This window comes from Apteryx mantelli, chromosome 3 (genome assembly GCF_036417845.1).
Source record: "Apteryx mantelli isolate bAptMan1 chromosome 3, bAptMan1.hap1, whole genome shotgun sequence".
Lineage (NCBI taxonomy): Eukaryota > Metazoa > Chordata > Aves > Apterygiformes > Apterygidae > Apteryx > Apteryx mantelli.
Window position 1 is genome coordinate 78,579,043 of NC_089980.1, and position 26,604 is coordinate 78,605,646.

The 26,604-nt window shown below is 37.3% G+C and overlaps 1 protein-coding gene across 4 annotated transcripts in view; it reads left to right on the top strand.

Annotated features, from left to right (window-relative positions):
• PTPRK (protein tyrosine phosphatase receptor type K) overlaps positions 1-26,604 on the top strand; it is a 417,845-nt gene that overhangs the window by 169,171 nt on the left and 222,070 nt on the right. For all 4 annotated transcript variants that reach the window (XM_067293743.1, XM_067293745.1, XM_067293744.1 and 1 more), the window contains exons 4-5: positions 18,811-18,892; positions 20,709-20,824. In XM_067293743.1, coding sequence (XP_067149844.1) covers positions 18,811-18,892; positions 20,709-20,824 — 198 coding nt within the window. The remainder of the gene's footprint in view (positions 1-18,810; positions 18,893-20,708; positions 20,825-26,604) is intronic.

Below are 26,604 nucleotides of genomic sequence, written 5' to 3' on the forward strand. Positions count from 1 at the left end.
AAAATCTATCAGTAGCCCTGTGTACAAGTCTTCATGGTTCTTCAGGAATGAAGTAGAGCACTTTAAATGGGAGGAATCAAATTACTATCCTTGAAGATCTTTTCAGAGAACGGCAAAAGATACTTTACCCTTTGCAGAAATGGGAAGAGAGGCAGAGAGTAGGAGGCTGGGGAAACTTGGAAAAAAAAAGTTAAAAGCCCACCATAGTTTTGGGAAGTAATTTTTTTTTAATTAAAAAAAAAAAGTCTTGTGCATCTTTCTTCATGTGCAGCTTGACTTGATTTGAAATGAGAATAATTAGACTCAAAGACATCATCTTAAATGTAATGGATGCTTTTCTTTTGTTATGAAATGTCTGTCTTATGAAGTGACTTAATGCAACTGATTTGGCCACTAACCTACAAAAAGGACACTACCCTTTGGTTTGTTGGTGATGCCTAACTGTCAAGTGACCTGACCTCATTTTATTGCTGAAACTATTTGTTAATGGCCTAGGTGTTTATTTTCCACAGGCTTTGGTCTTACTAGTCAAAAGGGCAGCTAAGTCAAAAGAGACATCAAATCAATAGCTGTGCAAATTCTTCTGAGTTCAGTATAAAAATTGTTTGTTTTAAAGTGTCTTTAGATCTGGTTTAAATTTTAGAAATAACATTGTAAATGTATCGCTACTGTTGTTTAGTTTAGTTTAGACATAGGATTACATATACTAATCTGTGATGGTAGTCCTTGTTATAAACAGGGCAATTAAAATGTTTTTTTTCTTGACTTTACATGTATAAGGCATATCATGTGTTTGTATATCTACTTTTATCTAAAATATGAGTAATACTGTTGTTCACATTTTAGTGGTGGAATACACTCTTCATTGGTTAGTTTTTGGAGATGACATGGAAATCTCTGTGGGGCAATATGCCTTTTCTTCTCTATTTGCATTTTCTTCAGGCCATATTCACAAAGAAACTTAATTTCAGCAAACTGCTGTGAGCTTGGTTTAACACTGCACCAATTTTAAGACCTGTTACAGCACTGACAATTTTGATCTAGGCCTCTCATTGTCTTTTTCAATAAAAGCACTGCTGGAAAATTAAAAAAAAATACTATTTTTTTGTTTTTGTTTTTAAAGCTGAGTAGTTTTTCTATTAGGCGAATTGATTAACTTGTCCTCTGCTCACTGAGTATAAGGGGGTTGAAACTAAATAAAAATTGAATGATCCTACATAGAAGTATCCTCTATTTAATAGTTTTGATATATGGATATTGAAGAGTGAATGTTTGAGGATACACTGGACTACAAAGTATCTTCAGCGTCAGTGAGCTGTTTTAGCATGCTAGTGAGAGTAATAGTTTGCATCAGATCTCTGTAAACTGGTGAAAGCATGAGATGCTATAATAATTTAATTGTTCAGATACACAGTGCCCTGCTGAAGAAAAAACCATGTGGAAGCAAGCATACTGTGCCAGGAGCATTCCCTTTAACCATAGTCCTGTTTTTTTCCGTTCAAATAAAAATGTTTAGTAATTACTTTTTGTATTTGTTATGCATTTCCCTTACAGTTATGTTATATTCTACATCACCAATTGACTATATTTGGTACCTGAAGATGAATACACAGTTTCTTTCTTAAGGATAAAAAATAGCCTTTTAACATGTGTGCAGCTTATCTATTTTCATATTTACTTGATGAGGCAGAGTGGTATTTGAAGAAAGATTTGTAGTGAGATGCTACTATGTCTCGTGGTTGTGCAGTCTGTAGGAGTGCATTTTAAGCCCCTGGAACTTGATGATTATTTAGCATAAAGCAGGTACCTCAGTCTTACCTTCTGGTGCTCAGGAAAAGACTTGTTTAGATATGAGATACAAAGCTTTTTGTATGTTGCACTAAGACTTTTCTAAAATGTCCCACTATAAGTTTGGCTTTACTGAATTTTATATGCTACCTGTTAATATGTATCCTTATATTCAGACAGTTAATTGTAATGAAAATAATACACTTTCTTTTGTCTTGTGGACCTTCAAATGGGGTGTAGCTGACATTTTTAGTGTGAATACAGGAATCTGAAAGTTGTCTGACAGTGTCTTGAAATCTTTAATTTTGCCAGAGATGGTGGTAATAAGACAGTAAGTGGAAAAAACTGTGTGTGCATGCGTGCGTGTCTGCAGGTGTGTTTAGACCCAGACACATACGTAACAAATTGCTGAGTTCACACTGAAAGCATTTTCCGTAGAAGTGCATACTGGATTTAAGCATTGAGGCGTTCAGCTGCTTATGGTGTGGCAGTAAATAAAAGATAAAGAGGAAGGGGGGAGGAGAAGTGCAGACTGTCAGTGAGGGCTCGTTCAGGCCCACAATGAATGGCACCCGGGCTGCCTAGATACTCTGACATCCACTGAACTTGTTGCTCTACAAATGCCATGCATTTTTACACATCCAAAGCCCTGTTTACAGCACAAAGATAGATCACACAGTTTTTCCTTCTTTGAGTTTGTGTTGTCCTTATTCATCACTTACTTTTGTCAGGACCGTGATGTTTGGCTTTGTTTTTGTGCGCAGGATTGACTAAGCTTAAGCCAAGGATAGCTGGATGTGCCAAAGGACAAAATGACTATTACTCAGTATGTCGCGTTCACCATTATTAAATGGTAATCACTGTAGGTGAGGGAAACTGAGGAGAATAGAAATGCTTTTGACTAGCCCTGTCGTATCACTGCTTGCAATGATCAGAATGAAAGTCATCTATTGCCAAGCCACATTGGTTATTTCACATTCAAAATATAGAGGAGAAACTGTCCTCTGAGATATCATTAAGTTATAGCTATCAGCAAATGCTGTTTTTTTAAAGGTAATCTTTGAATATTTATAGTACGTTGGGAGAAGTGTTACTCTTAGTTAATGAAACATTTTTCCTTTAGCACCTGTGAACATAGGAGCTGACTAAAAAATCACTGAATCATCTTTCTATTTCTCTAAGCAAGGTGTGCAAAAGTAGTTTTAGTAAATGTTAGGAAATATATTAAAAAGAATAGGTTTTGTGTGATGTTTGTTTTAAAAGAATTTAATCTGGGTACAGCTTCTGTGTTCAAATGTCAGGAGCTGAGGTATAAAGTAAACCTGGGCAAAGAACTAAATCTACTGTTCAGGTTTACAGTTCCAGATTGCTTTTCAGAAGTAATAAAGTCTTGATGCTTTAGCTGACAGATGACTGACTGATGCTTTCTAGAGCATCACACCATCATGAGACAGAAGATGTAATCACACAAGTTTTCTTAAAGCTCACGAGTCCCTTTTATTTAATATTTTATTAGCGTTAGTTATTCTTCTGGTTATTTGTCACGTGTCATTTGCACAAATATAACTCTTAGCTGCCTGAGTGATTAAATGCAAAATTTAGTGTTTGGTGTTTCAGTTCAGGATAGTTGAGAAAAAGTGCAATGCATCAGACAGCGCATGTTTTGCCTGCGTGTGTGTGTGTGTATTCTGGTGTCTGGTTTCAAAATCCGATAATAGGTGGACTTTTTATCAGGCTTTTGCAATTGGTATGTCTACTGCCCGTGGTTTGTGGCAGAATGGTGATTGCAAGAACAGGGCTGTCACACTTCACTGAGAAAATAAAATCTCTGGTGCTGTGCAAACACCTCAAGAGACAAGATCTGCCTGAAACCCTTGGAATCCAAATAGCCGGGGTATGTAACCAGGAATCCTGGAAACCTTGGGCTTAGGTTTGGGTAACAAAAAGTCTCTTATCTGTTCTCACACCTACTTGCAGCTGTGAGGAGAGAGGGTCTGAAACACACAGCTGAAGTCCTGGAAGCAAAGGGAAATCCTGGTTTTCAAATTGTTTTCAGGAGATCACTCGGGTATGCTAAGTTTTCTCCTTGCAGCCTGTTCATATCAAGTGAGAGTAGAAATTGCTCTTTATGTGAAGTGTGTGTGTGTGCATGTCAGGCAGAGAGAGTTTAATTTATATCTGTAGATGGAAAAGAAATGGAAAAGGGCAGAATAACTTAGAAAAATATTACTCGTTGGGAAAGTGCTAGCAAAGAAGCAACTAAGAAAAATATGGATCTCTGGTTTTTAAGCTAATTAGAGACAAAATATTAGAAGAGCATCTGAAGGACATGACGAATACAAAAAAAACTAGTGAAATTTGTGATTTGCATCTTCCCAAAATTCTTGGTACTGACTGTCATATTAATGGATGCTGAATAAAACCTTTTACTATCTGAAGGTGATCTGGGGGGAATGTGTGTGTGTTTTTTCCTTCCTATTTTGTGGTGGCTGTTTTCATGTTTGGTTTCATGAGGCAGAGTAGAACCAGTTGAAGTCTGGGATTAGTGCTAACTGCCTCTTACTCTGCTGTCTTTGTTGCCTTGTGATGTATTCAATATTCTTGTTTACCAGCCTCATTGCTGCATTTATTTCATTCATGTCCTGGTCTTTCACTTTCATTCAGCTGCCCAAGATGGAAAAACTTGCTTACTGCAAGAGCGGTTTCCCCACTATTTTACATTTCTACATCAAAAAGCAGTAGAAATATGTTTGAGTGTCCAGTTTTTAGGACATTGTCATAAATGTCATCTGGTGCTTTTTTTCCCCTAAATTTTCAACTCCTGAAATTGTGTGAAAATATGAAAAAAAACAGCCTTTTTTTTTTGTGAATAAGTAGGTTTCTTACCTAGTTTGACCAAAAATTTTCAGCGTGACCAAAGGGAGTCCTAAAGGCTTAAAATTCTTACAAAAATAAAGATAAATAAAAAGAGACCATGATACTTTATCCAACCTTAAAATGTTGGGATGCCTTTATGACTGTTTTAGTGCCTGGCATTGCCAGCACTATAAAACACAACTACTCTGGTTGTTTCATTGGGCATTCTAGGCTCTGTCGTCCAACTGTGATGGAGCACATCGCTCTGCACTTCTCACCAGTTTGCTGCTTTTTCCTTGAAGATAATCACAAATGGCTCTTCAGTCAGTATGTACTGATGAAGAACTAATACTTTCCGCACCTCTACACTGGGACTTATTGCCATAGCAGAATGGTCCAGCAGGGGTAGGAAATTGCAGAGCTGTTAAAAAAGTAAGTTGTGCTGCATCTTCAGCTCTGCTAATACTGCGCTCTGCCTTGCAGCTTATACTTAGAGGCAGGAAATAACAAGATTTGTTCCTGCTTAAATATCTCAGGAGGTCATACTAGTCCATACGGTTAATTTTAAAATGGAAAAAGGACCTAACCTTGAGATTTTCCATGTTCTTGTCTTGCTTGTGGTAGTGTAGCAGGCTGTGCCTGCCAAGAGGAGGAAGGGAGTAAAAAAAAAAAAAAAAAAAAAAAAAAAAAAAGGCAGGGGGAGAGAAAGGAGGGAATGCGAATGACAAAGTTCTGCAAAGCCTCAATGATTTGTGAACAAGAAAAACCAAGAAAAAATTTTTTAAAAAGAGAACAATAAGACAACTTGCCAGATGAAGATGGAAATGGTTCTTAGTTTCATCTGGGAATAGAATTTGGTGATTGTAGTTTTGCTGGAACTCAAGGAGTGGAAAATAAACTAGGGATATGCAAGTGGAAAATCTCGCACTGAGAAGCATCTTCATTGAAGTTAGGCTTGAAAATGAGAGTTAAGAAAGATGGAGCTGTAGTTGGAGGGAACCTTGTTTTAAAATCTGTGGACTGAGCATACTCTGTTAGGTGAGGTGGATGAGGTAGGAAATAAAGGGAGATGAGAGACGCTGGAATACAAAAAGCTATCAAGACATGTCCGATAGAGGGAAATGTTGTAAGAAGGGAAGGAAGGGCAAGGAGAGGAGAAGTTTGTATGTTCCTCTTGCATCAGGGGGAGGTTGTACTCTCATTTTTTTCTGAAATTCTCTTATTTTTCCTTTCTTTCTTTGGAAAGCTGTTAAAGTGTTATTTAAAGAGATGTGGGGGAGTTATTAAGGGATATCTGTATTAAAATAAAGGATGCACTAAAGTTAGTTTAGGAATGTCATGTTTATTTTGGTAGAATGTTGTGCAGATATACCTTGAGTTACATTTTTCTTTTTATGGAGTAGAAGAGCTCACTCAGCACTGTAGGTCAGGTGCAGGTATAAAAACATGCAGTCAGTAGTTATTAATCTGACGCTGCCAGAAAGTGTGGGAAGGAGAGCCAGCAGTTAGGTGGAAAGGGTGGAGAAATGAAATGGACGGAGAGGGAGAGGAGAGGGAGAGGAGACAGGAATGTGGTATTTTCATGTAACTCAGTTGAACAATAAAAGACAAATTTATTCTGACAGCTCTTCACAAGAGATTTTTATATAATCCAGATTACTTGCTCCTTGTTGCTGAATGTGTAAGAGAATATCTGAAAATGTTACTGCTACAAATAGCATCTAAGAGTTTGACAGTTTATCAGCATTTGCTGGATAAACCTAATTAATGTAAACATGACACAAAGCCCTATTTACTGTGTGATTCATATCTCTTCCAAATTCAATGTATAAGCACATGCAAACATGTTGATGCATACATCTATATATAAGTTACTAAATAAAGAGGTGTTTTACTGTGATATCATTAGACTCATTGTTTTCTTCTTGGGACTGGCTCAAAGATTGCCTAAAAGACCTATTTTTATGTTATAGTTAAAAAAAAAAAAACAACAGGAGTTTTTTTAGACTGAAGTTGTTAAACTTTGTGTTAATGCAAATTAATTTATTAAGGAAAACATCAGTAGATGTATGAAGATACCTTTTATGATTTAACCAGGGTCTTGATAATGCTACTGAGAAAAGAGGTACAATTTTATTTTTAATTTTTCACTGTTAGCTAATGTATGATAACTCATATGTAGAGAGTAGTGATACTTGTTTCTAGTTTGTGGTTGACTCCAGTGGTGTTTGTTGTTGAAATAGGTTTTATATATCTTGTTGAACTTCACATTACAGTTTCAACCTTGTGATTTTATTTAAATATTCAGTGAAACTTGATGTCCAGAAGAAAAACTGTAACTACATAAAGGACATCAAAACTGTAGCTTTTCACAGAGATGAATTTTGATTAATTTTTGTAGTTGCTCTTTAGATTTGTGAAAACAAATATTTTTGAGTGTGAGCATAAAGTAAATGTATATTCCTTGGGGATCTTTACTAATATAAATTTACATGGGCATTCTAATAAGAATTTTGTCTAATACTAGGGAATTTTTTGCAGGGACACTGACACTGCCTTCAGTATCTTATCTGGTGGAGTATTGTACTCTTGGCTTCTGGCTTGGATTTGTCTGTGGTTCTTAAGGTTGTTTTTTGATGTTGGGAATTATTTCTGGCCTGCAGTAAGTGTAAAAGATCACCTGCGAACATTTGTGAACTGAACAAGATAGTAATTGCCTGTGACTGCAGAAGCCTGAATCTGGTGACTTGGTATCATATAAATGAAAAGCCCTGTGTTGAATGTAGTGCAGCATATTATGATATAGACATAACTGGATCCACTTGTGGGACAGTGCCTTCCCCCCCTGCTGGGTGGGGAAAAGGGCAGTTGAAATATGGCTTTTGACTTTCCTGTAATTGCCAGTGGCACATTCCTTAATAACTTACAGTGGCTTACAATAATGAAAGATGAAACTTGAGAGCAGAGATTATAAAATGTGTTTATTTTGGGATAAAAGTTTATCTTGAGAAGGTTACTAGTAAGGACGTCCTTCTCCCTTATCTGCTTATTGTAGATAAAAATTGTAATTTTATGAGGTGAAAGGTTAGTATTCATCTGTGCAATCTTTTCCTGCCATTTAATAACCCATCTATTAGAAAACAAATTTATAGGAGCATTAAAAATATATGTCTCAAATTAAAAGAAACTATGGTAGAATGTTTGTTCTGTTAATTATAAAACTTAAGCTGTTTGAAGAATAGTAATTGCCTGGTGCTTCATAGCTGTTTTTCAGAACTAATTAAAAAAAGTTGGTGCTTTATCTTTGTTGTTCTGAAAAAGTTCAAAGGATGTGAGCATGAATGGTGCTTAGTTATTTCTGACTTTCGAGAGACAATATTCTTTCTAGTTGTATACAATAGTTGTGAATATTTTTGTCTTCTCCTTTCTATGGAGAAAAATGAAAATGATTCACGCACAGTACCAGAGATCATGAGCATTACTCATTTTGGTAGCCAAAATCACTGAAACAGTGGCTTATGAAGGACACATATATAGGAAACAAAGAATGTCGGCTCAGTATTAATCTTCGACACTTAAGATTAAAACTGGTTTTGTTTCAGAAAGAAAGATGAGCCCTTTCCTCTTGAATTTAAGGATTCATTATTCCTTTGTTTGTTTTTTCATTTTTGTTTGCTTAAAAGCTAGTTGTTCTAGGAGTTGCCTTTGCAGATCGATCGGTAGAGGGCAGGTAGAAGGCAAAAGGATTAATAAGAATTTAGCAGATATTTTCAAGATAAAGATTTTAAGGGTGGCCGAGGAGGTTCTCTTCTCTCCTCCCCTCCCCGCCCCCCTACCCCACCCTGCAGTGTCTTTCTTTTCTTAACTTCTGTCTTTCTCTGATGTGCCTGATTTTACCTGTCAGTAACTCGTCTTCTCCGCTTTGATCCCCTTTCATTTGATTAGCTACTTAATAGCACCTTGATGTTCCATACTTCTTGCAAACTCAGAATATAAGGTGAATAACTATAGCTTTCTGTTCCAAATAAATGGAAAAACCTGAAAGGATTCTGTATTTAATCCTCTTATTAATGACACCATGTCTGAAAGTCCTAACAATATCTAAGAAAAATATGTCTGGAATAGCCCTTCCGAGTTATTATAACATCCTGCCCTTGGTAGGGAAAATACACCTATATCATTTCTGATAGATGTTCATCTTTCTAGTTTCATAGATCTTCCCTGACAGACTCCACAGCCATCTCTTCCAGTGTTTTACCATCTTTACTACCTATTTGTGATTTAAAACTACTTTTTAAAAGAAATATTTCCCTGTCACTGTCTCAAGTGCAAGTTTCTGCTTTAACTAGTAAATTAGGAAATTAATCTGACTTGTCTGGTTTCATTAAGCAAGGCATATGAAATTGCACAGAACCAAGTAATAGTGACAGTTTAAATGATTTCAACTTTACTAGTCTAATGTTTTGAGAAACAGGAAGACAATTTTCAGAGAAAGAGTTGTTCAAATGGAATCTATAAAATTCCCTTTAAGGACAATGGAATTGTGAATTTAACATCTCGTTTATCTAGAATTCCTTTTTTTAAAGGCTTTTCTCCTCAATCACATAAGTAGTCTCACTGAAACCAAAAGAGAGTACTTGTCAGAATCGTCAAAACTTGGTCCCAGGTGTACACCTGAGATGTGACATGCAATTCCAGTGTACAGGGAGGTCAGTTAATATACTTGGAAAGCTTCAGTTGAAGTCTTTTCTTTTTATATATATTTATAACTTGTTTGTACAGTTGTTTGTCATCTTCTGTGGTTGTCCAGCACCTATGTGCTGTGGTTAATGCAAGAATGCAGAGAATAAAATAACAATATCTACAGAATTTTGGTATGGAATGTTGTTATTGCATCTTGAAATACATTTTGCAGAGAACAGGCTAGGGTAATTTATCACACAAACAGTGCTACTTCCCGAATTAGTATAGGCTGTTTCTGACTCAATGAATATCTCCATAGCAGTATTAGGCATAACCTGTCAAACCTGTCAGCCTGTTTCGAGTTAGTTGCCTTTCCTTTTATATGAAGTTTCCTTCCTTAGTGTTTTGTGTTCTGTATTCATTAAACATCTATTAAGCTGCCCGCCACTTGCATTGGAACCACCGTTTGTTCAAAAATGAATTTTTTCATTTTGTGTTTTTACACTTTAATTGCTTCTTGGGTAGAGCTGGTTTTCAAGCAAGCTGAATATGAACCTTCTTCAAAGAAGTGGCAAAGGATGATAGCTTCACATTTTCATTTATTTGAGTTTTGCTGTAGAGAAGCAGTATTGAAAAGAAAGAAGAGAGCGAGCTACGTTCCAGTCAGCAGTCTGAGTGGTGGATAGTGGATTTAAAAAGTGGTTTTGAACAGCATCTTAGCTGGGAGCAAACAGACTGCATGGTATGGGCTTGACTCTCTGCAAGAGTGTTTCAGACTGTATTGGTTGGTGTTCTGAAATTAAGAATTTTAGGTATTATTCTTCTCCTTCAGTATGGTCTAGAAAAAGTTGTTTTAGACAGGGATATGCAGGATGCAACTTGAACCTATGAATTTTGTCTGTTGGCTTCAGTCTTTTTTATTGGCTTTTTTTTTTTTTTGCTGTTCATCATACACTAGTTCCATGATAGTGTCATTTTGTTAATTGGATATGGAAAATATCCAGTGGTTGGAAAACTGAGAATTTTATTGATCTATACAGTAATCATGTAGATGCTACTTAAAGCAATAAAGGTTCTGATTACTGAGTGTGTTTGGATGCATCTTTTATTTGGCTGGTGGTATATATGCTTTGAGAAAGAGCTTAGTAACAATTTTTTTTTTCCCACATGATCGGGGTTCCCAAAGGTCCCTGAAAGGCAAAACGTACCAGTCTCTGTACCCTACTCCAGGCTTAGAAAACACGCTGGCATCATGCCAAACTTGTACAGCCTCTTTTTCCAGTAGCTACCCATGTTCAGAAAGGACTGCTTCTGTCCTACTGGAAAGCTTATTTGGAAGATGCGTATTTTCTCAAAGTTTTGATCTATCATGATAATAAGTGAAGTATTATGTACTTCACTGTGGTTCTTGGCTTTTATTTCTGTGGTCCCAGTTTGAGGCATTAAATGTCATGATTTACAATACTGTCAGTGGTTCTGTTGCCCATGGCTAAAAGTTCAAAGTATCCTGCCTTTTCATGTAGTACTATTTTTATTTTTAAATCTCAATAATTAAGACCTCTCACCCTTAAACAAATGTTTTAGTTTATTGAAGATTTTAGGTCTACAGACTATGTAAGCTTAGTTTTTCTTCGACTTTTTCAGACAATCAAATGCGGGGTGGGTTTTTTTAAGACTGTAAGTATTCCAAGATGATAAACTGCTAGTGCTCAAAATCCAAAACAGCTGTAACTCTTTTGTGTGTGGTGCTTCATCCAGATGATTTCCAGGCATGACCCTAGAAATGTTTGGCGTAAGCAACTTAGGAGAAATAAGCGTAGATAAGTGGAAAGATGTGAAGTGTTTTGCAGTGTTCCTAACTTTCATAACAGGGACCTCCAGGGTCGCTGTTACATCTCTAACTTCTGCATCAGATAACTCTGTCATAGAGTCCCTTTTAAAGGTTTATTATACCCCATTATAATTATGTGTTTTGCTGCAGCATGTTTGTTAGTTGTGGAGGTAGTGTATGGTTATCAACTCTCCTCTTGTTCAAATCAGCTCACCTAAAGGTCACCTACAATTCTTGCTTATGTGTGGGTTTTATTGCTGGAACTGAGTAGATGAGCTGCACAAGTGAGTGAGAGAGAAGCTTACTTACAACCAGTAAATTCTCTGAAGATTACACTTTGGGACCCCCTGTGTGTTTGATATTGGAAGCATCCCTGGCTTCTGCTTCTCAAGGTGCCCTGCAGTGCTGGTTTATGACCTCTGGCAGGATCCTCTGGCAGGATCTCCTGGCAGATCTGGTGGGCATGTTTTCTGGAAGTTCCTGGCCAGAGAAGGTGAGCTGAGATGAATCTTGGAGTATAGGTTTCCCAATGTTTGGTGGCCTTAAATACATTTTTGGGGGTGAGAGGCAGTGTGTAGGTCAAGGTTCCCTTTGAATGACTGAGACGGTTGAAGAACCTGAACATTTGCTGACCAGATCTGTTGGTAATGTTGCTAACGTGAGAACAAGAAGACAGCCATAACTCCTTTGTTTTTAAATCTCAGGAGATGCATTAATGGAGAACAAGAAGTAATAGGGTGTTAGCTAACCAGCAGAATTTAGATTCCAAAGTTTTCACTGAAGTGTTTGATTTACTGTGCTGAAAATTCTCCTGGGCCCTGTCAGCAGAAAAGCCTGCCTCACAGCATTACTTAAGCATTCAAATGGAAGTAATTATGTTTTCATGGTTTCTAAATTAGTTCAGCAAAATTATCTATAACTTTCAGGAGGGAAATACGTTTTATGTCAACAACATTTTTAAGATGTTAGGTAAAAATTCTAGATGTCCCTTCCACCTGTCTGTTTTCAGCTAGCTTTCATTAAGCTTTTGGCTTGTAATATATGATACTATTTTCATGTTTAGATTAATTTTCAGTTTCTTGGCAATTAAAATTTTTGTTTAATATTTAAGACTGTCTTTAACACTGCAGAATCATTAGATAGAATTAAAAGCTTGTCAATGAATAGGATTTGTTAATGTTTTATCATTTTATGTATAATTGGTCTTGCTGTTCATGGCTTTTCATCTGCATAAGGTTGTTTTACTGCAAAACTTTATTGTTTAATCTTCGCCAATTTTGGTTGTAGTATATGTGGAGTTGCTCTACTGTGCTTTCACAAAAATTAAAATAACAAAATGTATAAAGTAGAAAAAAGTAAACCACTTAAAATTTTACATTTTAGATTCTTATGAAAGATTTTTCAGAGTTTTTTAACTGGTGAAGTTTATATTACTCCCACTGCTTCATTTGGTTCTTTTAAATTCATTTCTTCTTCATTTGGTTTATTCATCAGCTGAATAGAAATGGTGTGGGAGCTGCCAAAAATAGATCAAAATACATACCATCAGGATTTTGAGTACTGGAACAAGGAGAGAAGAGCACAGTTTCAAGTCATTCTGGCCTCAAGTTAAGGTTCACCAGTTGTTTTTTGTACTACAGTCTATTCTAAACATGATACCTTCTGTTTCCGTATAGTTTTTGATCCATTTACAAATTTTATTTCAGATAATTAAGCTGGTAGAAACCCTCCTATAGCTGGACAGAGGTGTGTTGAATGTTGAACGCTCCGTGGAAACTACAAAGGTCTTTGCTAATTGTGGAAACCCATCTCAAATCTCTTTTCAGCTCTTTTTAATTAGAGCCTAGCAGGAAAAAAACAGTCAATGAAACAGTGTATTTCTTTTGTAATCTAATTATTGTATGGATGTTTGTTTCATAAATATGATTGCCTGAGAAGACTCTCATTAAAACTATGGGAGGTTCAGGCGTTCACCCATATTGCAAGTAGTCAGACTGGTCAAGCAGAAGAGGGACAAGGAAAGTCTCTGAATTCACACTGAAATACCCTGCTTGGTGTTGATGGTGGTGTCTGGTTTATATTTGGTAAACCGCTTTTACAAATCTAGGGAGAATTCTGTTCTAAGGCTAGGTAGGCATCACATAAAGCAATAAATGGAATATTGAATTGCTGAATCTAGGGCTGTGAAAATTAACTATGAATGTTTTTTAGAAAATAGGTATGAGAGCCAAAAATAGAGGGAGGTAGGTCATTGGACTATTATGCAGAGTAGCCCCAGAGGTCATGTATTTTCTGAAAGATGGAGGATCTCCTCTTTGCTCTCATGACTGCTGGAGCAGGGCTGTAAAGTCAGGTGCTCAGCCTCCGAGGAGCATAGCCTAGTTGTGCCAGTGTTGGATTTTTCATGTGAATCTTTCATTCTCTCCTGTTTGCACATGAAGAAGTTTGATGTAAAATATGCACCGGAGCAAAACTTCTTTCTGACCTTCCCATATCCAGGTTAAGCTCTGTAAGCGCTGGGCTACAGGGCTGTTGTTTCTCTTCCCCACTTATCTTTTTTTGCTTTATTCACTAGGTATGCTTTGGGAATGCTTTTTTGGGACCACTGGATCAAACATGCTAATAAGGAAAGTACCTAAATTTTGGATCTTGCTAAGACTAAAAGAAATTTGGTGAGGCCAGTCCTTAGGTAGTTTTGTACATGCCTGTAAGAGCAGGCTTAGTCTTTATAGAGATCAGACGATAACTTGTTAGACCTGTATAGAAATGTGGGGATTTAAGCAGTTCTTAAGCATTGAACTTTAGCAGCTAAATCCCTTTGTGGGTCTCTGTTACAATAATTAATATATTTTTTTGCATTCAAATACTGTTGAGTATTTAAGTTGTTCACAAACGTTCATTTCTGGAATAATACTGGGTGAAGAGTGGTTGTCATCATCTGCATTTTAGAACTGGGATGTGAAAGCAAAGTATGTGCTATTTTGCACTGCCTGATCTGAGACAACTAAAATTGTCTGTTCTTTGCTGTATGTTGCACGTCATACATTCAAGGTGTCCTCAGACTGAGTGTCAGACTTGGAGCCCTTTCAAAGGAGTATGCAAGCACATAGATAAGGGTGATCTGGTTGATACAGGCAACTTGGATTCCAAAAGGCTTTTGACAACATCCCTCAACAGAAGCTTGTAATGAAACTAAGCTGCTATTCTGTGAGAAGAAAGATACTTCCATAGACAGATAATTGTTTAAAAGAGAAAAAAGAGAAGGTAGGAATAAATGGTCAGTGTGCCCAGAAGAAATCTCCAGGGGAATCCTGTAAAAATTTGTGTTTTTCAGCATATTCATAAATGACCAGAGTGGGGGCAGAGAATGGTGAAATGAGAAGGTGAATTCGTTTGCAAATGAAAGTGGCTTTAGCCTAGCGAGGACAGTAGCTGATTGTGAAGACCTGCAGAAGAACCATACAAGAGTGAGTGATTGCATAGTCAAATGGCAGGCATATTTTAATGTAGAGATATAAAATAATGCACACTGCATAAAATCCTAATTTCGCACACAGAATGATGGGCTCTGAGTTTAACATTAGCACTCAGCAGGAAGATCATAGGTTTCATAAAAACGTCAGCTCAAAGCTCAGTGATGATCGAAAAAAGCAAGCTAAGCATTAGGAATTGTGAGGGATGGAGTACAGAATAAATTGGATAATGATATTATGCTATTGTATAAATCCATGATTCACCTCCATCTTGATTACTGTGTGCCAGTTCTACTCTCATTATCTTGAGAGAGGATAGTATAACTAGGAGGAGGTTCAGAGAAGGATGAGGAGGATGATCAAAGAAAGGGAGTGGCTTCTATATGCAGAATGACCAAGTAATCCAGGACTTTTCAAACTTTAACAAAACAACTTGGGAACATACAATAGAAGTCTGCAAAGTCATGAATAATATAGCAGAATGATTGGGATTAATTTGTCACTGATTTGGGTCATTAAAGGAAGCCACATACAAAACAGATGAATGGGTTTGGCTTTTAATGCTATCAATAATAGATCTGTGGATTTGCCCGAATGATACTATGTTCTCTAAAAGTTTGCATGGCTTTGGGGGGAAAATGGGTGAATATATATATGGATGAGAGATGCATTGCGGGTTGCTAAATACACAAAAGCACATCCAGTATGGGGACTTTTGACATATTTTTGTTTGCATCTGAATTCAGGCACTTCATAAACAAGGACACACAATTTTATTTGGAAAAGGTCGATGTAAGGAACTATTCAGGCATCACATAGGAACTCTGTAGAAAATCCAGGGATCAAATCTAATTCCTCTGAGTAGCATCTAGCTTACCTGAGCTTTTCAGCATTTCCCATTCTCATTCATTGCACTGACTCCTGTATCAAATGAGACAGGATAACTGTTTCCAGAAGTCTTCTGTGTACAAGCCTGATTGATCCCCAGAAAACAATCTATCCTATCCATTAAATGAGGCAAATATGTTTCAAAATATGCTATATGAGGATACAATTAAATTTGTAATAAGAGAAAGGGTATTTATAGTTGCATAGGCAATTAATGTTTTCTGACTAGAGTGATAATCTGAATTATTTTTCAGCTAATATACAAGCATTTTGCCATTATTTATAGAACTGTAAACTGAACAGCAGTTCAGACTGGCAGGATTCACTCCCAAATTTATCCATTAGGATAAACTTACTCTGGTGAAAAGAGTAGTCGAACCATCTATTTTTTCTCAAATACTGTGTGTGTATGTGAGAAAGAGAGAAATACCTCAGTTTCTGGTCTGACTTCTCAGCATTTTAAATTGCTGTCTTTATCTATATAAACAATTTATTTTTTTTATCCCCCATTCTAAATGTGGGAAGGTATTATCAGATTAAAACATGAAGAGAATCACATAACTTAGCTGCACCTTTTACTATATAGTGTCTGTAGTTATGAATGCTTCACATCTGTATTCAGACTGCTTATGAATGTTAATAAAAAGAATGCAGCACCATGTGTGTGAAATCTCAGCTCTCTAATATCTCTCTCCTTGTAATCACTTTATTTTCCTTTGTCTTACTTCATAAGCATTACTCCCTATAACACTCGGTAGGTTTCTTACCTTTTCCCATATTTCAGTGGTCTCTCCTCATGAGTCTCCCTATTCTTCCCAGTGAACTTTTCTTCTTTTGATAGCTTTCTACTCTTGAAGGAGTGGTGATGGGGAGCAAGTTACCTTTCTTGGAACATAGGACCTTTAATTAATCTGGAGGAGGCAGAAAAAGCAAGTATATTCCCACCCATGTCTCAAGAAAGGTAACTGTGTCCGTTCTCCTCCTCCTCCTCCTCCTCCTCCTCCTCCCCCCCCCACCCCGATCAGAGTAGGAAGCTATCAATATACAGAGGAAGGACGCATATTTACATGATGCTAAGCTTCCCTGAGAGCTGGATCAAAGTTATTACCAAATGAATTGGTAACAACCCTCTTCATAACTAGATATACATTTAATCTACTGTGTTTAACATTTCTTTATTGAACTTTGAGAAGCAAAAAGTTTTCAGAGTTTATTCATGTATGTGATAGGATCGTATGGAGATTTAAAGAAATTGGTCTGTCAGGCTTAAATACAATATTTATTTCTTACTGAGTTATTTGATTGTCATCCCCACCATATAGCCAGTATAAAAGGGGTGGGGGGAATGGATCCAGGCATTTAAAAGAGGAAAAAATGGAATCCATTTATATTAAAATTTTCCTTACTGGGGACAAATGTCAGCTCTCTGAAGATGTCTGAGAAGTTGGTAGACACTGTCCGGCAGTGCTGTGTTTGGAGATGTCATTGAACAAGCAAATGATAGTAGGATGCCCCCCCATCACTGAATTCCTGTCCATCAACCTCCCTTCTCCTGGTGCTGTAGTTGGCTAGGGCAGGAGGAGGAGGCAGAGAATTAAGAGGCTTCTGTGACTCAAATGTGGTGGGTATAAATAAAATGGCAAAAGTGGGGAGAAGTGCAGCCAGAACCTCAGCAAGAGGTTCTGCAGAAGCTGGAAGAGGGGCTGTAGCCTGGTGCTCTCAAAGTATATGTGCCCTGCAGGCTTCCTCTTCCTACAGTAGGAGCATGAGCTAGTGGACACTGTGAACATCTTGAACATGTTCATATCCACCTTTCTGTGGCAAATTTTCTTATTTACAGTTCTGGTAGACTGAAGAAATAGCTCTGAGTATAAACAGGCCTACGGGGGTTTCTTGCCTCTTTGGTGGGAAGAGGCGTTGCACTTTGTGGCTGGCTGGGATGTGAGGGTGAGGAAATAGAGTGAGTGGAGCATAAGCACATCGATGTGTTTCTGATGCAGGGTTCAGGGGCAAGTTGAGTGAACGCCAGGTGTCGTGCTAAAGAGAGTAATTTTTGTGAAGCAGAGGTCCAAAAGAAGCTGCAGGGCTTTGGGGCTGGTGGCAGCTGCTTGCTCATAGGACTCCCTTGAGACAGAAGAAAGTGCAGGATTCAACATGGCCGTTACTTCCTAAGTGGGTGCAGTGTGGATCTCTTAGTAAGAAGATCTGAGAAAGGTCCTCAACAGGGATGGCTTTTACCCACTCGCCTGCAGGGTACAATGGGTTATCAGTACATTGCCTTCACTCCTCCCTCACATTGTCCCCAAGAATGAGAGATGTCAGCTACTGAAAAGATTGCATGTAGTGTAGCTGATTTTCTCACTGTCTTGCACAGAAGACCTCAATGGTTATTTATTTTGGGCGATCACTATTGTAAGTTTATACCACATCGTTTCAATCAAACTTCTTTACTGTTGTGCTTTTCTTTCTCATATCTTCCATTTAGTCTAGAGATTCATGCTTTATTTTCCCTTCTGATTTCTGTCCCTTTACCCTTCCTATACTCTACTTTTTTTCAATGTAGCAAGGCAGTATGAATCTTGACAACAAATTTGTTCTGGTCAGTTTGACATTGTTTTGCCACATCTGTAGCAAAGGGCAGCCCTGTGCTCAAGAGCAACCTAAAACCAATTCTTGTTTCTGCTTGTCTGGAGTGAGACAAGAAGTTGGGATGTGAACACGATCTCTTCATTTGCTCCACACACAGCAATTTCCCTATTGCCTTACCAGAATAAAGAATGAAGTTAACTGCTACTGCATAAAACTCATGCTACAGCTCTTTTCATTGCCACTGTGGAGTGCTGCACTATTTCTGTGCTGCTGCATGTTTTTTTCTGCAATTATACTGCAGAAGATTACAGGTGAAAGTGGACTGCTCTGTGCCCTGTACAAGAATGCAAATTTTGTTAAAATTGTTGGTCATTTGTGTACTGTGATGTTGAAGCTATCTGCAAGTAATGGTATTTTTCAGAATTGAATCATGTTTATATGTTTACTGGAGTGAAAATAGCATGCAATTAATTGAGGTAATAAACATGCTTTTCTGGTGTGCCATAAGCAGCAGATCCAAATTCATGTATTTGAATGGTATGGAACTACAATACATTAAGTAATAAATATTCCATTCAGTTGTCAAACCTAGTAGGAACTTCAGCTAAATGAAAAAGCAATGTGTCTTATATCTACACACTTGCCATTGTGGGAATTCTGTAGAAATGAGTGTTGTAAACATTTTTTCTTTCATTTTGGCAGGTAATATTTGAAGCTGAAGTCTCAGATGGGAGAAATGGCTACATTGCCATTGATGACATCCAGGTTCTGAGTTACCCTTGTGGTAAGCAATGATTAAGAGCTGCATTTTTCTCTGTCTCTTCAGGACACATTTGATAGTGCTGTAGACTGCTGCGTTTTCATCACTTGATCACTGATGTCCTTTGTTCTTTCAATCATATTTCTGTTGCAACTTCCAGGGGAAAATGTACTATTGCGGTAGTGATTTACCTAGGTAAAATCTTTTTCTACCATAAAGTATTCCATGAATATAAAAGCGTAAAGCTTTTCTTCAGCACTAGTCTTTTTAGTTGTAAATAGTTGGTGTGCATAATCAAAATGGGTTTTAATGGTAGTGTGTAATTCACTGATTACATTAAGCTTACTTGGCAGATGCATGTTGGAGGTTTGTTAGATTTCATGCCCTTGTTCTTTTTTTCTCTTTTCTTCCTCAATTTTTTTTAATGGGCAAAACAGGTTAAAAGAAAAATATTGCTTCCAGCTACTGAAGGGTTGATTTTTGTTGTTTTCTGCTTCTTTTTTTTTTTTTTTTGAGATAGGTTTCAGGCATTTATATTTGTTTTTCCCTGCTTAATCCTGGGGAAGAATTACACACATGCAAACACAAGTTGTATGAATTCTAATGTTGTACTAATAAAAAGGTGTGAGGAAGAAATCAATAGTGTGCTCTTCAGTCATTTGTTATCACCATTCTTTTTGTTAATTTGGTTCTATTCGACTCTTCCTTACTTTGCCCTAGACGTCCCCTTTCTGAAACATAATTTTATTGTAGTGTACCTCATGGTTTTTAATTTAATTACTTTCCAAAAAGATCATAGTACAGCAAAACCCACAAAATTGGCTGAAATATGCCAAATAATAAAGTTGCAAGTGCAATCTCACATTTTATTATCTTCTACCTCCAAATCTGTTAAAAGCATAGCTCTCATGGGCTCCCAGGCTTAAGGGAGTGTTTGAGTTACCTACCTACCTTTTTGTATTTCAGCCAGCATGGCTATATGATCTCTGTATTCAGCAAAGCTCCGCTTGGATTCAGTATCTGGTTTTTGTTTTGTTTGAAATAAGTGACAAAACAAAAGGCACTTGAGTACAGCCATGACAGGAGATTATCAGCATGATACAGTATTCAGATAAACTCTTTTCTGGTTAGTGATGTTTAAATCCTATTCCTTCCAAATTGCTGCCTCTTTTTTGTTTATTTGTTTGTAAGCACCAAGTAATAGTAGTTCTACTATTGTTTTAGCTACCAGTTTTTGAGAAAGGGATGGGTGAGAGCTGTGTAGCATATCTTTTCCTCCAATTTATCTGTTGGCTTTTTTACATCTAAAAAATCCTTCAGGTGATTCAAGTGAGCTTTCCTAGGGGCTTTGTCAATATAGGGAATAGATTTGTACTGAAATGTTATTCGGTGGCACAAGTAGTTTCATTAAGTAAAATAGTAGAGCTCAAAGTTACGTTGCAAGTAATCTGGATAATATCTACCTTTTTACCTGAGCACTGTCCTGCTAATTGGCTTCTTCTCACTATGACAGATTTCATACAAAAGAAATACTTGGGGATAATTTTTGTAATGTGCTACTGACATTTTGGCATTTGATCTCCTTCTTTTGGCTTTGATTTGTAAAAGACTTTATAATAACTCATGTACAACGTAAAGTAGTAGAATACCGGGGAGAAGGGAAAGAACTAGAAGCACTTTTTCCTTCTGAACTGAGATGAAACAAATCATTTTCTTTCTTCTGTTTCTGTTTTTTAGCCAAAGGTTGTTATAATATACATCTTTTGGGAGATAATAACATTGCTGGCACTTTTTTTTTATAATAAGCATCGTTTGTAATTTTTGTTTTCCACCTCTGCAGATAAATCTCCACATTTCTTGAGGCTGGGGGATGTAGAGGTCAATGCAGGGCAGAATGCTACATTTCAATGCATTGCTACAGGGAGGGATGCAGTGAATAACAAGTTATGGCTCCAGGTAAGGCCAACTCATCCAAGTCTATTTGGCTAGAGGACAAGCTTGTTTCTGGAGGTGAAATATTTAAATTCCTAAGCCTTTTTTCTTCTGCATGTAAACTGTTTAGTTTAAGTAAAATTTTACTTTGATTAAAAGGAGAAACATATAAACAATTTTCTTGGTTTAAAATTAGAAAACTGCAATGGACAGTGAATAAAGGTTTTTCTTTAAGCCTTTGTGGTCCTTTTCTGCCTGCAATCAACACCATTGTATCAAAATTTATTAGCAGTAAATACATATAATCAGCATTTGATATCTAGTTAAACACAGATGTAATAATAAGCTGTCATAATTTTGAGAATGATTTTATCATAAAAATTATAATTAGTGCCTTGGCCAAGCAGGTGGCAGAAGGAACATGACTGTGTTTGTATGTGCGCACGTGTATGTATCTTATTTTCTCAACAGAGTATTTAATAGGACAGCATAAAAGTAACTGCTGCATGCTCTCTTTGTGTCTCTCGCCATAATGGGGGGAGAGGGGGAGTTTCAACTTCTATCAGTAATTATTAGAAGTATGTGTGTTTAACATAAGAGATGACTAAAACCAGATTTTTTTTTTCTTACTCTAGAAAATTTTAAGCTTTTTTGAGGGTTTGTGGGGAAGGTTGCTTATAGTTAAGTAGACCAGTTAGAAGGATTGCAAAAGTTCGTGCTTACTCCTTTAAAACTGTTATGTTGCAACTTGACATGGATAAAAATTCAGTTCAGTTGTATGTTTGCCTTTATGTGCACACTTCAGAGAGCTGGTGCTTAAGGTATATGTATAAGCTATCTGCTTTATAATGGTTTTCAAATATGCCCTTTAAAACAGAGCTCTTGTTTTCTTTAAAAAATGTGTATTTCAATACACTTTCAGAACTTTATAATATATGTATTTTTGGCAAACATAATACTTTGAAATGAACTCTAATCAGTTCTTCCCAATCTGTTTGAATTCTCTTTTAAGAGATAATGGGGCTGACAGATCTTGAGCAACAGGTACATATAGGTGTGTGAGAAACTTGGAGTTTCAAAGGGAGAATCTTTTTAATGGATAGAATGAGACTGGAAAAATTGGATGGTAGGTAAAATATATTGCTGGACAAATATGCTGCAATACCAAACCTCACATAAATCTAGCAGTAACTGCATTGCATTTAGTGAAAAGGTATCTTATCAGTAGGAATTACCTGTTTTTCATGTCTTTGAGTAGCAACTTGTTTAAATGGAGCAAATATAAAATGCATTCTTTGAGGAAGAGGAGTCCAATTGCAAACATTTGCCAAACTGAGCACATAAAGCATGCAAAATTAGCCTGGATTAGTATCTCAAAGACAGGGCTATAACAATAGGAGCATGCAAGAAACAAGGTAAAGCACTACCTTCGATGGCAAATTGGTCAGAGAGGCCTGAGGGAGGCAGCCAGCTGGAAGTCTTCCATACCACTCGCGCCTCGCAGGCAGATAACTTTGACGGATTACCCTGTCTAACTTTCCCTCCCTTGAGGAACCCAGTTAGCAGCCAGAACAACTCAGAAAACATATGTTTTCCCCCTTCATATACTTCACGGGGTTTTGTATGTGTGCGCGTATCACAGAAATGGGTGCTTTCTGATAGCGTAAAAGATCACAGATGATGATTCTTTTGCTGGATGAGGAATGGACATTCCCTTTGACCTTCGAATTATTCTGCTGTTATGAAGTGCTCTGATGTGCTTGAAGATAGCTTGCTACTGAATGTGTATGCTTGGATTTAGGTTCCTGTTTTCCCTTAAACAGTGCCAAATATTCACCAATTTAAAGGTGACCCGTATTTCTTCTTCCTTCCTCATCATTCCAAGCCTCTGTTCTACTTTCCCAGCATAAGTGCAAATTATCAACTTTAGCCCTCTGAACTTCCTTCATTAAACAGATAACAGAGCAAGTTACTGCTCCTGTTGTGCACAACTAATAGTGAATTGACTCTTTTCCTTAAAATCTGGGTGGAATATGTATGTGGCCCTGTGAGGCTTCAAAGCATGTGACTTGGGAGAGGTTCATTTTAACCTTTGACCAAACTAGAGATTCAAAGTCTGAATACCCAGGAAGGAACAGCCAGCAGATCAAATCAAGTGCCTAATTGTTTTTGAGATCCCTGAGCTGAAACATTCCAGGAATGTATTTTTCTCATAACAACAAAAGCCATTGCAAAAAAAATAATAAAAAGAAATGCAAAAGAAAGATGCTTTTGAAGTACGTTATGTTAAAGAAAATAGCTTTTTGCTATGTTTTTATTGAAAGAGAAAAGATATTTCCTTAAAAAAAAAAAAGCAGCAAAAAATTGCTAATAAAACGTATTCTTTGATAAGTAAAGATCCAAAGTGTGATCTGGGACACTGGGACTTTTTATGTCTGCAATTATCTAAGATCCCATTTGCTTGCATTGAAATAATAGAGTTTTGCAGTTACAGCCTTCATTAGCCAATGTGCTCATGCTCTCTGGCTCTCCCAGCCCTCTCTTTAGAGAGGGCTAAAGTAAATTAGGCAGCGGGAAACAAAAACCAGCTGCCTGGCTCTGTCTTGCCAATTGTGCTGTCAGGCTCTGTGTGAAGTCCCACAGCTGTGTAAGCCAGGCTTAGGCTGAGCTGCCACAAGCTGAGCTTTTCTCTCCCCCTCCCTTCTCCATACTAACCTGGAAGCTTTTAGCTGTCCAGTAAGTCAGTTCAGGAAACTGAGCTGGCTGAAAAAGAATTTGGCCAAAAATACAGGTTGTGTGGGTTTTGGAGGAGGGAGGGTGAGAAGAGGTTTGGTGTTTTTTGTTTTGTTTGTTTTTTATCTTGATTCATGTCTGAATCGCCGAACTATATAAGCAGTGCTGGCACATGGGAAAAGATGAGAATGATTGGTCAGAAGCAGGAAAGAGGACTTGTAGCAGCCTGAACTTAAGTAAAAGTGATCTTAGTAGCATGACCTATTGTGGTGTCCCATGCCAACTTTAATTTTATATTTATTGGGAAAAAGCACTGATAATACATTAGATGATCTGTGTACATGCACATTTGCACGCTTCGGTTTCTCTCTGTTTAATTAAGTGCACATACCTTTGTGTGGCTGAAACTAAAAATAGACGAGAACAGGTACAGCATTTCAACAAACTGAGTCTTAAGTGTTTATTACTGTAACACCAGTCTTTTCATCAGCTCAGATGATATTCTATAAATATATTTCTATAAACATTTCAGACAAATAGAAATTAACATTAAATTGAACTTCTGCTGGCCTTCATGCGCTTAGATTTTATTCTTGCTTGTTTGTTTTTAGATTGTATCTGGTTTTGTGTCCCCTTTCATATCCCCCTACTCCACCCTACATTTTGCAGCCCCGCTGGACCAAGGTCTGGACAGTCAGAGCTCTGACATTGAAAGATAAGCAGTAAAGATAACACAAGTCTTTTAAAAGTTGCACCTGCATTAATATAAAACAAATGTTTGCAAAGATAAAGAGATTTAACTGGTTGAGCAAGAGGATCTGAAACATACCTTTTGTGAGAGGGCGAATACTAGGTGTGGGAGCAGAAGGACAGACATGAAGCTCTGAATTTTTTTGTTTTTCAGCATAATATAATATCAAATCTGTTACACTTATTTATTGAAGCGTTTTCTTTGTGCTCCCTAATTATTGGCAAATTCTGAAAGAGTTTCAAAATCCATAGGTTTTGTTTGAAGTGAGTATTGATTTTTCCTTTTAAAATAGATTCAATCTTGGTGTGTATCCTCTTTTTGGCAACCCTCACACCTTTTGATTGTAATGCTGCTGGTTTTTTTTCCCTCAGTATTTTTTTTCCCTCTCTTAAAATTTCTACTGTAGAGAGAAAATAACATTTGTAGTTCAGTGCCACTGTATACACTGAGGCATTTGGGTTGTATGATAGGAATCTACAAGCCCAAGATGGTAACCCAGCATTTCTTCATTCACAAAGGGAATGCGTACATTTTCAAGGAAAAATGTATGACTTTTGGTGCTTCAGTATGCTTTGTCTTTAAAATTTCAGAAGTTAACAGTAATACTTGCTGAAAATTCTTTAATATAGGAAATGAACATAAGTGTGTGTGCATGTGTATATAATCTTAAAAGGTTTGATATAGCATATCATAAAAGGCTGATCAGTTGTTGCCCACTTCTGCTGATTTTCTCTTTTATTTTTTAACCTTTTTTTGAAAGGACACTTTTTCAAGAATAATATTTATTTCATTTATTAAAATTTTGTGCACCTCACTTCTTTGTTCACCTTGATTTGTTGAATTAGTATAATTAAAACCCCTTTTGATTCTGTTTTTTTCCTTTGAAATACCATGCATTCCAGTGGAGTTATGTCAATAAATAACCTTGCAAACAAGAGTCACATTAATCCTGGTTTCTGGATGGATACATATTAAATATTAAATATTTGAAAGATAGTGCACACAGAGAACATTCTAACATTGACATGCAAACATGGAGGGGGGGAGATCTGTTTGCCTGTTTGATTTTTGTATTGTGTGAAGAAAGCTTCCACAGTTTTAAGCTTCATTTCATTACTAGGTGTGGAAATGGAATCGTCTGAGTAGAATAAATAACATTTTGCTGCGTGAAGTGTCTAGAAAGCATTATGCATATTGTCCAGCATTTGTTCTGCGAATTTAATTGGGATATGAGAGCAATAGGGTTTTTTGCATAATGGGGCTGGGTTTAACTGATTCCTGAGTTGGGAACAATTGTGACTCCCGTAAGCCCAATAGGATTTGCGGTGTCTTATCAGTGTCCAGTTTAACTGGACACTTGCACAGTGCAGAGAATAGAGCCCTTTGCTAGAACATCTGCTAAACCATATGTCTTGGCACCTGGTTCAGTTGGAGATAACTGCGGCGCTAATGAGTCCATCCATCATTGCTGAGTTTTACATTAACATAGCATTGGATTAGGGAAAGCGGCTTGGTCTGGCTTTGCAGGCGACCGTGTTTTGCCACGGTCTCCGGTGGTGCCGTTTGCTTTGGTGAATCTCAAATCAGAAGGGGGTACCGCGTGCATTTAATACACCACTGGTAATCCCGGGCAGATTGTCATCAGAGCCGTGGCAAGGGGGCCGATCTGTCGGTGATAGCAGTAGGCGCTGGCTAAGGGTCCCGCGGCCAGGCTGCCAAGGCTGGCGAGGCAGCGCTGCCTTTGCCTGCGGAGAGGCTCATCAACATTAATGCAGTGTGATGCATCTCCTCACGCAGCCAGAGGAAAATGCCTCTCCTTGTGGAATAACAGATAATTAAAGCAATTGCCTGAAAGTAATAATTGAAAAAGTGAAATTAAAAACCATTATGGAAAATAAAATGCAAATTGCTGTAAAAACAATGGAATCAGGCTGACCTCCCAGCAGTACCAGCTGTTATCAGATGATGAAAGATCACCTGTGCAGCTGGACTGTGACAGCTCGAACAACTGGCTGTATAACGCTCCCTTTCTGCAGGAAACTCTTGTAACCCAAAATGCTATGTTTACCAGGATTGCAAGTTTTGGTATTGTCCTAGAATTGGATGTTTAGCTGTCATGGCTCTTTCTGAACGTAAGTATTTTCAGTAATTTTTGCTTTTCTCACAGCATTATTATGCCTAAGCAAAATCCAGCCTGAATTTACAGGTAGCTTTGCAGAAATTGTGTATTTTGGGGAACTTTCTATTTGCTTCCTCTTTCTTCTGTATTCAGAAGTTGAATGTGTGGATCGTTATTCAGCCCTGGGGTTTTGGGAGTGGG